Raw genomic sequence first — 14,701 nt, 5'->3', positions numbered from 1 at the left:
AAACTATGAACATGTCACAAAAGAGCATTGGCCCGCCATCCTCAGCGGTTCGAAACCTGTCTTCTTTCCTCCTCTTCTTTCTAATTATTGGATTAATATTTCAATAGCTGAGATTTAAAACTTTTTAAAATTCTTATTAAAATATTAAATTATAAAAATAAATAAATAATAAATTACAAACTTTATTCTAATGGTTTACAAATACACTAAATATTTTTAAAATTTTTATAAATAGTTTATAAAAAATTAAAATCTTAACTGTTGAAATATGTCAATCCAATAGTTATGGGGAAAAAAAGAGAGAAGAGGAGAGTTTCCGATTGCATTCTTAGAGGCTTGCCCAGTCCATCTACAATCTGTAAGTTAATGCAAAATTTTTTTAAAAAAAAAACAAAGAAAGGAACAGTCGATTGATTCAAGGTGAAATTGCTAAAAAAATTCCCGTTTAAACCTGATATGTTTTCATATACTACTTCCGATACTAATTATAAAAGCTAGTTGACTAATTTGAGAAAATTAAGAAAATAAATCAAGTTAGTTATTTATAATAGATAGGTGTTGTCCTTCCTAAATATCCTTATTAATCAAGTGTATTAGTTAAAACTACTATTATTAAAAAGACTATTTTGAAAAAAAATATATAACTATAAGAGAAAAAGTGAATTAGGGTTTTATATTTAAGACCAAAATAAAAGTCAAATAATGTCTTATATTAAAGATTGGAGGTAGTACTTTTTTTTTTGATGAGTAGATTGGAGGTAGTACTAAAAGTACTATTATTTATAGTATTTCACACAGAGAAAGTATAAATACTTGAATCTAGTTTTTTTAGTTATTAAAATTTTTAAACAAGATGTTTCATTGATTTTTTTTAATTCGGTTGCTTACTTATTTCCCAATATTAAAATATTATTAAAACTTTATATAAACAATTTACTTCATTAAATTTTAAAATAATTATTACCATCGAATTGCGCTGAACGTCCAATCATTATAAAGGACAGGTTTGAGAAATTGTCATGTTTGCTGCATTAATTAACAGAGAAAAAAGAAGAAAAAAATTATATAAGCAACTGCCGGGACAAAAAAAAACACATAACTCATTCAAAACCAAAAAAAAAAAAACCACGCTCACACACACCCCCAAATAAATCGTCGTTTTATCGCCACGTTCTTTCCTGATCGTATTAACTCTTCCCCGAGAAGTTGAAAAAGTTCAGTGTAAGTGAAACCCTAGAAGACTACGACCGCAATTGATCGTTGTGCATTTCGCGATTGCATGATTAGATTACGGACAACATTTTCGTTGGATTGAGTTAGCAGAATGGGCGCAAGTCGAAAGCTTCAGGGCGAGATAGATCGCGTTCTTAAAAAGGTCCAAGAAGGTGTTGAAGTCTTCGATAGTATCTGGAACAAGGTTCTTAGTTACTATCCTTCTTTCTAGTTTACTTGGCTGCTTTTTGGGATTTGGATTGTACATCAACCTTGTCCAATTGAATGACTCGACAAATGGTTGGTTTTAATTTTGTTTGTTCCTTCAGGTTTATGATACGGACAATGCTAACCAGAAGGAGAAATTTGAGGCAGACCTGAAGAAGGAGATTAAGAAGCTCCAGAGATACAGAGACCAAATTAAGACTTGGATACAGTCTAGCGAGATCAAGGACAAGAAGGTCTATTCAAGTGCCTTTTGTGTCTTCGAGTTTCCCCCTTATCACAACTTCACAAGCTCGTGCCGTCTCTTAGCATAATGCATGTTGAATTTTCTTGGGAATACACTAGTAATAATCTCACGCCTGTTTCTAGCCAAAAACTGGAAATTGTAGATTTCTGCTATGCTTTTATTTTGCTTTTAATTGTAACGATTCCTAATTGATTATAATATTTGGGACATTGTAGGTTTTAGAAGCACATCAGTCTACACTACTACTTACCTCATCATTTAGTTGGCCTACAATATCTATTGTTTGCAGAAGTTGACTTTTGAAATGAGATGTTAGTCTTATGGCAGTTAGCTTTGAGAATCTATATTTCTATAATGCGTCTTACTTCAAACTCATTTGCAAAAGCACGGGGCGACGTTCTAGTTATGTATAAATGTCTTTCAATTAAAGATGTGTTTGATACCTGTATGTTGTGGTAATGTGGAACACATCTTTTATTGTGTTAGCAGAATGTTTAGGAATCTTTCATTGCATTGTATTTTGTCACAAAGCCAAGTATTACCATTAAGTATTCCCTTGATTAAGTGTTGCTGTCCAATTTCCCATCTGTTGCATATCTCAGATTCTTTTTGTGTTGTGCTTGGAGGTAACTTCAATATGAGTTTCTGAAACTTTGCTTGGGATTTTAATATTCAATTCAACTCGTTGGTTTTGAATTTAACATTTTTTCTTTTGATATATGTTGACATAGGTTAGTGCCTCTTATGAGCAGGCTCTGGTGGATGCTCGCAAGCTCATTGAGCGTGAAATGGAAAGATTTAAGATCTGTGAAAAGGAAACTAAGACCAAAGCGTTCTCCAAAGAAGGCTTGGGCCAGCAGCCTAAAACTGTGAGCCTTTAACCCTGGGACACCCTCTCTCTAAAATTATATTTAAGAGTGTTTCCTTGTTTTGGTTGTTGTGCCTTGGTCTATTTATGTGGTATTTGGGCTGAAAAATGCGCTGTCCTGTGCTAATGTAGTTGCTGGGTTTTTATTTGTAGGATCCGAAGGAGAAGGCTAAGTCAGAGACAAGGGATTGGTTGAATAATGTGGTATGCGATTTCTTTACACAAAATTCAGCCCTTTTATATTTTGCTCAAAGTATAGTGAATATTTCGTTGCATTAGTAATTTGTTCACATTACTCTATAGTTCTATAGTGTTGGCTGTTGCAATGGTCAGCTTTGCTGTATCCCTTGGTTATTGCAACATACTAAAACTTGTCCCGAGATCATTTAACCAACTGCAATCTCTAAGCTGGTTTCTTAGATTTGTTTCTCCAGTAATTACTGTGCAGTCAAATCTGGTGCTTATTTCTCTTGTGATTCTTGTTGCGGCATCTTGTAATGATGCATTGTCAAGCAGTTCATATTAATATAATTTAAGCAAACAAATGTTTATTGTTATATGCATCATTATTTGGAAGAATTAATTAACACCTTTTAAAACATGAGTAGGTCGGAGAGTTAGAGTCTCAAATTGATAACTTTGAAGCTGAGCTTGAAGGGCTTTCTGTCAAAAAGGGGAAAAGCAGACCACCTAGATTGGTATGATTATGAAGTAAACATAGGACGTTCATTTTGTGGGACAGATGGTTTACCTTTCTCTGGCTGCTCACATGTTACGTTTGTTTTCCAGACGCATCTAGAAATGTCAATTACCCGACACAAGGCTCATATAAAGAAATGTGAGTTACTGTTGAGGCTGCTAGACAACGATGAATTAAGTCCTGAGCAAGTTAATGATGTCAAAGATTTCTTGGAAGACTATGTGGAGCGTAATCAGGTTTGTTTTTTAAAATTTGAACTCATTATTATATCTGCATGATAAATTCAAGATATTTTTCATGCTTTCTCCTGAACAGAGTTTTGCGTACTAAAGCATAATACTATGCAAACTTTATGTCTTTCTGCTTATTTTTCCTGTTCCTCTTAACTTTCTTATTTGTACGCAGGAGGACTTTGATGAATTCAATGATGTCGATGATCTATATAGTTCATTACCTTTAGACAAGGTGGAGTCTCTCGAAGATCTTGTCACAATTGGTCCGCCTGGTGTTGCTAAGGTATTTGCTTACCCAATCAAATTGCTCATGCATTTTTTTTGGATATTAGATTTTCTTATGGTGATAGGTGTCTTGTCAAAATACATTTAGTGCATGTTTATGTTGGCTATTAACATCCTAGACCCCTTTTTAAATGTTGAAATTCATATTTTCTGCCAATATACAAAAATATGAATTTATGCTGTATTTTGGCAGGGTGCACTTGGTCTTAGCTTGAAGACGTCTGTAGCTGGATCGGCTTCGCAAACATCTGTATGTGTTTCTTCTATCAATGACATGAAATTTATTAAGTCAGCATATTTGAAAATTGAAGCCATTTGATGATATATTGTTTCATGAATCGTATGTTACGCTTAGGCTCTTCTCCCCCATTTTTCTTCTTCCGTGGCCTTGATTCTCCTCTGTCTCCGATATTTCATTTTATAAATGGGTTTAGTTTCATTCCACTATTGACGTCGTGGTTAGATAATGCATTGGGCAGTTTCTGATTACTTTTGGGTAAGCATTTTTGCATTTGAATCCAAATAGTTGGGAAATCTGTTGAGTGGTAGTTAAATGAGTTTGCCCTTGTTAGTCACGAATTATAGTTCATTGTGATTCTCTGTTTGTTCTGCATTTATTTTACTGATAATAGTTGCATGAAAGGGACCTTTTTCTTCTGTCATATGCAGAACAGTTTGGTATTATCCAATGTTTCCATCGTAAACATGGTTCAACTTGAAGACGGAAGTTATTGGTTTCTGACACTTCAAATAATTTGTTTTCAGTTATTTTATTGCTTCAGGTTTCTCTTTCAATATTTGTCTAACTGTTCTCTCAAGTATTGGCCTAGTCAAGGAGAAGAAAAGAGAAAAGGTTTTGTGACTAGGATCTCTAACAAATATATGAGATCGTCCTATGTGATTATGCATTTTGCTGCCTGCCATATGTTTGAGCTTCTCTATGTTTTGTTCTAATTTGAAACTTTTTGCAGCTATAAAGATATGATGTCTGGTTTGCTTTCTGCTTGAATTCAGTTGGTTTTGTCTTGATGCTTTGTTCTTGTTCCGTGTTGACATATTGATCTATGGTACCTTACCTCCTTGTTAGAATGACAGTGGAGGACGAGTCATGATTATAGATCCTCTGAGCACGTCTCTCTAAGTTACTTGATTATCTGTATAAGTAGAGAGAGAGAGAGAGAGAAAGACCTACGTCCTTGTTAGGTTTTGCTTAAGTAGAAAAGGACACTCATTTATTTTTTCTAGCCAAGTATTATATCGAATCATGACTAGAATGATTCTATCCAGGAACAGGCTGATGACGCTGCTTCCCAAGATAGCAATTCTGATACTGTTGTCAGAACGCCACCTCCCAAAAGTAGTGGTATCAGTTCTGCTGTGTCAACACCAGCTGGAAACCATTCTACTCCTGTCTCTTTGAATGTTTCATCTCAGAACTTGGCTGGTGTGACTGCTGCAGCATCGGTCCTCCCCAGTTCAAGTTCTGTTCGGACTGCTCTGGAGAATACTAGTGTTCCTAATTCTACATCTGTAAATCAGTCTACCTCTGTGAAAGAAGATGAGGTTAATGGCTTCCCTGGCCGGAGAGCATCTCCATCGCTTTCTGATGCTGCGCATGCAAGAGGCATAAGTAGAAACAGCCTACCAAATCAAGTGACATCTGGCATCCCTCTTGCTTCCAGCAACATTGTGTCCAGCAATGGGGCTCTTGGTTCAGTCCCTTCAGCCTCTGAAATAACGAAGAGAAACTTATTGGGAGCTGATGACAGGCTTGGAAGTAGCGGGATTGGGCAGCCTCTTCTGTCACCCCTAAGCAATAGAATGATGTTGCCTCAGGCTGTGAAGGCTAATGATGGAACTGGTTCAGTTGACCCTAATAGTGTTAATGAGGCTGCAGCTGTATCTGGGAGAGTTTTTTCCCCTTCTGGTGTTCCTGGTATGCAGTGGAGGCCCGGAAGTCCTTTCCAGAACCAAAATGAGACGGTGATATTTTTATCTTTTTTATTTTTCTGTTCGGTATTCATGTCATTCAGAGATGCAGAATACAATTTGAATTGTTGGCTGATTGCATCTGACAAATTAAGTAAACTATCATGCTTTTTTTTTTTATTACTGGTTTATAAATCTATTTGTTCATTGACATCCATATTGCTTCCAAGTTATTTTGCTATATATATGTATTTACTTTTTCTTTTTCTTCGGATGTTGATTGTTGGGTTAAATTATGTGCAATTACATGCATAGATATACATTGAAATGTCTGTGAAATGAAAAGTAATTGAATTAGATCACTGTAATTGGAACATCTTGCGTAGTTTCTTGTTCTGTATGTTTAAGCTATGTGGTTGAAGACGCAAATTTGATTTCATTTTTAGGGGCAGCTTCGTGGAAGAACTGAAATAGCACCTGATCAGAGAGAAAAGTTTCTGCAGAAGTTTCAGCAAGTGCAGCAACAAGGTCATAGTACCCTTCTTGGTATGCCTTCTCTCGCTGGTGGAAGTCATAAGCAGTTTTCTGCTCAGCAGCAAAATCCTCTCTTGCAGCAGGTACCTTTGTTGCACCTTAAGTTTGGCCACTGTTCTCTTTATTAGTTATTTTGCTTTCAATATAGGAGTAAAGCCCACCCTGCATCATCTTATACTTTTGTGCCGCTCCATACCATGTCTTTTCAAGCTAACTGTTGTATTTTTCGATCTTCATCTCTCTTTAATTGTTTGATCATGGAACCAAGTTTTTCCTTCACTATAAAAACATTATGGACCTGGATTTTATCCCAACTGGCCATATCAAACTTTTGTCCTTGTTTCTGTGGGAAATGGAATATTGTTCTGATTTTATTAATTACTTTTTATCTATAGATTGGATAATTTACCCCTCTATGGTTTGGGTTATTCTAATGCATTAGTAATCTGCACTTAGCTTTAGGTTTTTGGGGTGGTTGGAGATTTAGGTAGAGGCCCCTACTTCCAAGTTCCCCATTTCAAAAAGGGAAAAGAAATGAGCTAAGAATCCTGTTTGCTTGGAGTAAGATATCAATTCATGCACGAAAATTGTGGTTTGCCATATGTGCTACTAAATGTCCACTTTCACTCTTAAAGCTCATCTGTTTCTTCTCATTCTGATCTGCTTTGGAGTCCAGGCATCAGGGCTCAGTGGCATTTCATCCACCTCGTTACAGCAGCCATCCAATTCTATCCTTTCTCCATCTAGCCAACAGCCAATGATATCAAGTGTTTCTCAAGATTCTGGTATGTTCGCCATGATCAATGTTATCTTGACTTCTTGAATTTTCCGCCCACTCTGAAGATGGATCAGTATCTCCTTATTTTTCTGTCATTTCAATATTTTTTCTCTTTTTCTCTTGGGAATGAGAGAGTACTTATTGTAGTATGGTTATCTCCTGGATATTCTTGATCACCCTGCCTAATTCTTACAGCTAAGGTTTTTTTTTCTCTTCCCAATCCTGTTTTGATATCAATATAGAAGGCAATTGTATTAATTTTGCATTGTTTAGTGTCAATATAATTCTGTTTAGTTTTTTTTTTTTTGGGGTCATTTTAGTCTACGTAGTCAAGGAGAATAAAAGCATACTAGTAGAGCAGTAAATGTAATTTGCATAATGTTCTGGCTGGACCTGGCATTACTAATTGTCTAGGATTCTAATTTGCATAATATATTGGATTTTGCAGATGGCAATTCTAAAGCTGAAGAACATCAGCAACAACAGAGTACTCCTGATGATTCAGTGTCTGAATCTACTGCCAGTAATGGGCTTGGCAAGAATCTTCTAAATGAAGAGGATTTAAAATCCACATATGCTGTAGATTCTCCTGTGAGTTGACAAACTCTTCTAGGCTTGTTATTTTATTCAATTATATGCAGTTTGTGAATGTTCTTGCTATTCATTCTTCCTGCAATATATATATATATATATATATTTTTTTTTTTTGCCTTCTTACAGAGCAATGCTAGCAGTGCATCAGATTTGGTATTTAATAACTACTGGTTTTCAAGCTCTAGGTGGACTGTTGATTGGCTAGGTTAGCCTTTGGATTGGGCACACCATCGTACATAGAAATGAGCTAGACTTCAGTTGCAATCCTGATCCATGGCATACCTGCCAGGGTAGCATACTGTAATTTAGAAATATGTGATGACTGTTGAAGTTAAGTAAGGGTCCATGTTGAAACTTGCTAGCATGTGTTCTTTTTTTACGCTGTTTTGTTGGAAGACGCAAGGCATATGACCCACTGAATATTAATTGTAGTGCGGTTCATGTTGAACTTCGACTTAGTCCTACTTTGCATGCAAGTTAAAAAAATCTATTTTGTTCTTGTCTACACATGATTGAGAGAACTCAGAAGTTTATATTTATATAACTTCGACTTAGTCCTACTTTGCATGCAAGTTAAAAAAATCTATTTTGTTCTTGTCTACACATGATTGAGAGAACTCAGAAGTTTATATTTATATAAATGATCTATTAAATTAAAAGAATGTTGATTTGAGTTGGCAATATTTCTTTTATGCAGCAGGCAGGAGTGTCTGGTTCTCTTACCGAGCCTGCTCAGGGCTCCAGAGATACTGATTTCTCTCCTGGCCAACCTTTACAACCCAATCAACCTTCTGGTAACCTTGGTGTTATTGGAAGAAGAAGTGTTGCCGATTTTGGAGCCATTGGTGATAGTCTTAGCGGAACAAATGTCAATTCTGGTGGAGGGCGTGACCATGTACTTAATATGCAGATGCTTGAGGCAGCTTACTACAAACTTCCACAACCTAAAGACTCAGAACGTCCAAGGATTTATACTCCTGTATGATCTTTATTTATATTCTTCCACATGTTGTATAGATTTATGATATGGTCACATGATGAATGTTACTTATCTTTTTCTGCAGAAGCACCCAGCAATAACACCTCCAAGTTATCCTCAAGTACAAGCCCCCATTGTCAGTAATCCAGCCTTTTGGGAGAGAGTAGGTCTTGAACCATATGGCACTGACACCCTGTTCTTTGCATTTTATTATCAACAGGTACTTGGAACTTTCTGTGGCATGAGCGCTTTTACTTCACTCAATCCTGTGAGGTTAAAATTATATTTGTTACCTTTTGCAGAACACTTATCAACAATATTTGGCTGCGAAAGAACTAAAGAAGCAGTCTTGGAGATATCACAGAAAATATAACACATGGTTTCAGAGACATGAAGAGCCAAAAGTCGCTACAGATGAATTTGAGCAGGGAACATATGTATACTTCGATTTTCATATCGCAAATGATGACCTGCAACATGGATGGTATGCTTAATCAACTTTTTTTTTTTATCGCTTAGTTTACATTCATGATTATCGCATATATATATGTGTGCACTGATGTTGACCACTATGTCCGACTTTTTAAGTTTAACTAGTGTTTTGATAATTTATTATGAGTCAAATTTCTGATATTAACATATTCTTAGATTTAGGAAAATTTTCAATAATTGAGTATCATGTTGCCTTCGGCATAAAATTAGAAGTTCTTCACGGTGAGATGTAGTAAAGCCTGGCCTGCAAGGCTATGATAACTACCTTCAAAGGACTAATGTTCAAAGAGCCTGAAATTTTCTTTTGGCCGAAAAGAAGGGGGAAAATTGGTTTTATTCTTTCACTGTAAACCTGTTATAGTGACTATGATGTTAGCTTGTCCAGTTCCTGCAGGAGAATATTAGTACAGTATCACGTCAACTTCATATTCTCTATTATTCTTATCGGTTGATCATTTCATGTCTGAGGGCTATTTTTTTTGGGCGGATTAAAATCTGATATTTGATCTGTTGAATTGTTGGCTTGGTTCATGATATCTTGTGACTATGTTCTGTATCATGATAAGCACTCGGCTCTGTTGTTCTTTACCCATGGGGTTCATTCATTTCATATCATTGATTTTTTCCCATTCTTTGGATACTGAGGCAGTTATTGCCCTTTTTTTGGTTATGCACGACTCACTAGTCCGGAAACATATCTGGGCCTGTGAAAGAATCTGACCGTTTGGATTGAGATTTTGCTTCTCTTGTCCAGTCCATGAATGTAAACTGTGCCACTGTTCTCACAACTTATCTGCACTTTGTCGTTGTTCAGGTGTCAAAGAATCAAGACCGAGTTCACTTTTGAGTATAATTATCTTGAAGACGAGCTTAGTGTATAGAAGATTTGTAGACGATGGATGCCTTTGGTGTCTTGTTTTCGCTGTCAAGTATTGTTTATCAGATGAACCAGTATCGCCTGATTCAAAATAAACAATATATGAAGGGAAAAAAAAGTTGATCGTTGTACATGTCTCCGAACATTTTTCTTACATTAATCAACGACATCCAGATCCGGGTGTCAGTAAGTTATCAAGAATGGCATGAGGTGGCGCCAAAACCAAGGAATAAATGAACTAATTAAATGAGAGGTATCTGCTATCAGAAAGTACATGCTGGGACAAGATATCGTGTATTGTAGGGTCTCAGTTATTGATGGGTTTGCGAAGTGCTTTTAAAAGACATCAGGTCAGCTTTTTCGGGTCAGAGCAACACAGTCTTGATACATTTGGAACAGAAAAAGGCATTGGAAATGGATCGTTCACCTATTCCATTTTTTTTTTTTTATAAAGAAAGTGTATTTTTTTATGAAAATACTTTTTTCCGTACTAAATGTTACCCAAGTCATCTGATCTTCCTTGTCGGTCGTGATTGTGAGAAATCCCGTCGCCCGGATGTAGTGGCTGTGCTCTGGGGAGACTAAACTTAGGTTATGTCTGTAACTGCATAAGCATTCTGTTTAGCGAATTTTTTTTTATCGATTGCGTGTTAGATTATGATGCTTTTCCCTCTCAAAACGTATGTGAAGATTCATTCATTGTCGCACTCCCTTTAACCTCGTTGATTCTCCTGCTTTCGTGTTCTGGCGCATGCCTCCTTGATTTCAAACCAAGTGATGTTGATAGCGAATGATTAAAGCTTAACATGTGTTCGGTATTTTTCACCGGCGACGGTTGGTGTCGTTGGCAGTGTTCTTTTGATACACGAAAAGTTGGACCCCTCTTCATTGAAAATTCGCGGGTCCCCATTGTTGTTTTCATATGAAGCTTAATAACCAAGGAGGGCCAAATGATGTGGTGGATGTGTACAAACGGATTGCAAATTTCACGGCTTCACGCTGTGGCTTATTTATTTTTTTGGTCCAATTATTTTATGAGGCTCAGCCGTGTGGTGTGGGTCCGCTGCTATAGCGGCCACCCAATTCCCCAATAATATGATTCTTGTTTGGAGATTGATCAGCTACTTTTCTTGGTTGAAATTGAAATGCAGGGCTAGGTGCTACAGAAAATCTTATCTTCATGTTTTGAGGCCTTCTCATTACCTCTTTGAAAGCAGAGGCTCAAATAAATTACCAGTCTTTCATCTCAATGATTGCCTTTCTCAGTGCTTGATCGATGCATCAGTGAAAGTTAAATTCACCACTCTCTTCAAAGTCAGAGGTTGATTGCCCACCCAAATACATATTATCATCCTACCCTCTGTAGTTGAAATAATAAAAGTAAATAAATAATTACAACACGTTGTCGTTGGGAAGATTGTCCACGAGTGAAAACTGCAAAGGGTTTATAATAAAAGGGAAAAAAATCAAATCAAATATATATTTTTTAAAGTTTAGTTGAAAGGCTCATTCCGATCAATTTCAACATATAAAAATTAGAAAAGTGAAATCATTTTTTTAAATGATCATATTCTTGTGGACAAGGCAAGCCGATAGTCATTTATTAAAACCTTGTGGAAGGATGCATGACTTGGATTCGATCCCACATGCCCTTCTTATATAAAAATGTAGTTCTCAGCTTTTATTATCTTCAAAGCATCTCGGCTACTCAGTTCCTAGTATCCATATTAATTTTCTTTCTTACAAACAGGCTGTTAATTACAAAAACATTATAAAGGGGACTGGACAAAACCCTCCATTTATTCTTCTTCTTAGAGCCAAAAACACCAGGAAACAAATTCCAGCGATCAAGATCTCTCATACTTTTTTTCAATTTCAACCGGCAAATCAGATGAAGCTCATATTTTATGCTCTGAACGTGTTGTGGATTGCCGATTCAGAGCTGATAAAATGTGCATGGAGCAACTAAACTTATGCTTTTCAGTAAAAAAAAAAAAAAAGAGTCCATTAAAAAATGAAGGAACATTTATAAAAACATAATAAAAAATCAATACGTTCTAAAACAATGGAAAGAAAACGTTTTTGTTTTTTGGTAGCTGAGAGTATTGCGGTTCCCTCTTAAATTTAGACACAGCTTTGTTAGGAAGAACACAAGTGAAGTTATTGGAAAGTGAGAAGTGGGCATTGGACAGACAAGCACATGCTTCTCTGCCTTGTGGTTGCAAATCCACCGCCGTCCATGTTGGTACCCCCAACTCCATATTTACATGTCGCTCAGGATACAAAATGTTATACTACCTCTTGTACTTAATATAAGATCTTATTTTATTTTTATTTTAATATTAAATATAAGATCTCAATTCATTTTGTCTCCTATATTTATGTATTTTTTCTAAGGTAGTCTTTTTAGTAATGGTAGTTCTAGCCAATATACTTGATTAGCAAAGATATTTTAGGAAAGACAACATCTATTTATAACAAATAACTAATTAACTTTTTTTTTAATCTCTTCAAATTAGTCAACTAGCTCTTATAATTAGGACCGGAAGTAGTATAACATAAAAATCTCAAAAAAACTAAAAATAAAAATATATTATCTTTTATGTCGTTTGGTATGTTAAAAAACTAAATCAATTTAGATACAAAGGCAGCATCTTTTGATAATGCCCACCAAGTGTTTATTATCATAGCATCGCGCGAGTCCAGCAGATGGGGTCACCGGCCAGTGACCCCCAAAAGAGTTGCAGGCTTAATTTAAACGAAACATCTCTCAGAAACAAGTCAAATGATGCCCCCTTTTGCATTGATTAACGTTCGCCTTCGGTCAGATAGATCCAAACGCGCCACGTTACCATCCACTTCAATATGATAATAATTAATTAATTAATTAATTAATTAACCAGTACTCCATAATACAGTAATCACCAAGATCATCTTTCTTTTTCTTTTTTTCTTGTTTTGCCCTGAATCACCCAAGATCATCGTTCACTTCGCAACCCAGTAAATGACAAACTGGCCGGAGTCCTTTTTCTCGAACTAATCAAAACAGAATCGACCTAAAGCTACTTTCCCACTCAGAAATCCGCGGCCCCTGCACCAACTTCCATGCTTAGTTCTCTCTCTCTCTGTTTTTTTTTTTCAGGTTCATTCCCTTTTTAAAAAAATAAAAATTTTGACCTCCCGTACTGCTTCTTCACAAGCTCCTCAAACGCAAAACCATGTTTAATTGTAGCCGTTGCGCTTACCTTGAGTGATCCTCGATTCGATTTGGGTCCCTCCATCCCATTGATTCAATTCAAAATAAAAATAACACTGGGCCTCCATTCGTCATTTGCTCATGGGGGTATTTGTCCTTGCCCCCTGAAGAATTTTCACAATCTCTATCTTCATTCTTCATCTTCCCCTTCGCAAGTTTCTTGATTCTTCTGATTTTCATTTCTCTCCCTCCTTCTGCCTTCACTCACTCACTCTCTCTCTCCCCCTCCCCCCCCCCCGTCTCCTCTTCCCATAAAGAAGAACAAGCTCTTGCTTGCCCGACTGTTTCTTTTTTATCCAAGTCACTCTGCCCCTCTGTTTCTCGTCCCCGGTTTCTGTTGGGTCATGTATCTTTCTATCAGTGATTGGTTAAAGAACTGAACTTCTATATTGATTCTTAATCATCTCTGTGATCATTTTTTCTCACTCGTCGCTTGTTTATAGAAGCCAATACTAGAATCGCTTATTTTTCTCTTGTTTTTTTTTCCTGGTCATCTCGTCCTGGAAAAATTGTTGGCATCTATCTGGCAAGAACATTCTGGAGAATGGGGAAATTTTGGATATTGAGGTGGATTGTGGTGGTGGGGATCATGAGTTGGTATGTTGAAGGGCTTGGGGTGAATTGGGGAACTCAGGCAACGCATAAATTGCCGCCAGACACGGTGATTCAGATGCTGAAGGACAATGGAATTCGGAAAGTGAAATTGTTCGATGCAGATGAGTCCACCATGAGTGCTCTGGCTGGGACTAACATTGAAGTCATGGTCGCCATTCCCAACAATCAGCTTGCTGCCATGAATAACTATGATCGGGCCAAACAGTGGGTTCGTAAGAATGTTACACGTTACAACTTCAAAGGAGGCGTCCACATCAAGTGAGTTAATTCATTTTACTGCTTTCTATTTAAGTAACAATATCGATACCGAAATCTTATTCTATTTCTGATCGCATTTATAGATGTGGGGTATTTCAACTCATGCAAATTTTGCAGTGGTTATGACTTATCGAAAATCGGGTCTAAAACCAGCTATAATTTTTCTTTTTCGCGTCTTGATTCTGGGTTCTGCATCCGGTCGTTGTTCAATCTTTCAAATTTGGAGGGCATTGGATACCAAATCCTTGACCTAATCTGGAAGAATCTTGTCCGACTACCTGCTATTTTAGCCTGTACTTTTCCTAATGGAATTAGAATTTAGAAGTCTGTGTCGTCAAATGCCATTGGCCTGAGAATTTATCAGGAGAGAAGACGGCAATCCCACTCTGAAGAAGGTTTTAAAAAAAAAAAAAAGGACTTATTGGCCGACAAGTTGAAGGGCAAAGAAAAGTGTGGAGGATTCTTACACAAAGTAAACCCATACTGTATCCAATTTTTTTTAAAAAAAAAATAAAAACTCTATACGTCATTAATAAGAAAAACAAAACTAGAGCAAGATTACGTCAGGCCATTCCTGATAGCATAATTCCTTTCATCATCCACCATGACCATGCTGCAT

At 36.5% G+C, this 14,701-nt stretch overlaps 1 protein-coding gene across 5 annotated transcripts; it reads left to right on the top strand.

The window, feature by feature from the left end:
* The first annotated feature begins 1,180 nt into the window (after positions 1–1,180).
* Positions 1,181–10,611, top strand: LOC114751328 (CCR4-NOT transcription complex subunit 3). 5 transcript variants are annotated; one of them, XM_028940008.1, is made up of 16 exons: positions 1,181–1,417; positions 1,542–1,673; positions 2,437–2,553; positions 2,706–2,756; positions 3,161–3,250; positions 3,342–3,488; positions 3,658–3,768; positions 3,964–4,020; positions 5,058–5,753; positions 6,146–6,316; positions 6,910–7,018; positions 7,460–7,602; positions 8,303–8,584; positions 8,670–8,804; positions 8,887–9,068; positions 9,891–10,611. In XM_028940008.1, exons 1-16 carry the CDS (start codon positions 1,325–1,327, stop codon positions 9,955–9,957), a joined length of 2,583 nt encoding a protein of 860 aa, XP_028795841.1. In that variant the 5' UTR covers positions 1,181–1,324; the 3' UTR covers positions 9,958–10,611. The 5 variants fall into 5 exon arrangements, with proteins under 5 accessions (XP_028795841.1, XP_028795839.1, XP_028795840.1 ...); XM_028940006.1 differs by having other exon boundaries at positions 2,416–2,553; positions 5,064–5,753; XM_028940007.1 differs by having other exon boundaries at positions 2,416–2,553; positions 6,152–6,316.
* The last annotated feature ends 4,090 nt before the right edge of the window (positions 10,612–14,701 follow it).

Source organism: Neltuma alba, unplaced genomic scaffold (genome assembly GCF_004799145.2).
Source record: "Neltuma alba isolate B1F8T4 unplaced genomic scaffold, ASM479914v2 tig00006864_pilon, whole genome shotgun sequence".
Classification (NCBI taxonomy): Eukaryota; Viridiplantae; Streptophyta; class Magnoliopsida; order Fabales; family Fabaceae; genus Neltuma; species Neltuma alba.
Note: the sequence above shows the minus strand (reverse complement) of the source record. Positions and strands in the feature narration are given on the sequence as shown.

Bases quoted from the DNA above. Each gene is read 5' to 3' on its own strand.
- LOC114751328 (XM_028940004.1), top strand. From the start codon at position 1,325: ATGGGCGCAAGTCGAAAGCTTCAGGGCGAGATAGATCGCGTTCTTAAA. The intron at 1,674-2,415 runs GTCTATTCAAGT...ATGTTGACATAG, and splicing joins GCGAGATCAAGGACAAGAAG to GTTAGTGCCTCTTATGAGCA. The intron at 4,021-5,057 runs GTATGTGTTTCT...GATTCTATCCAG, and splicing joins GATCGGCTTCGCAAACATCT to GAACAGGCTGATGACGCTGC.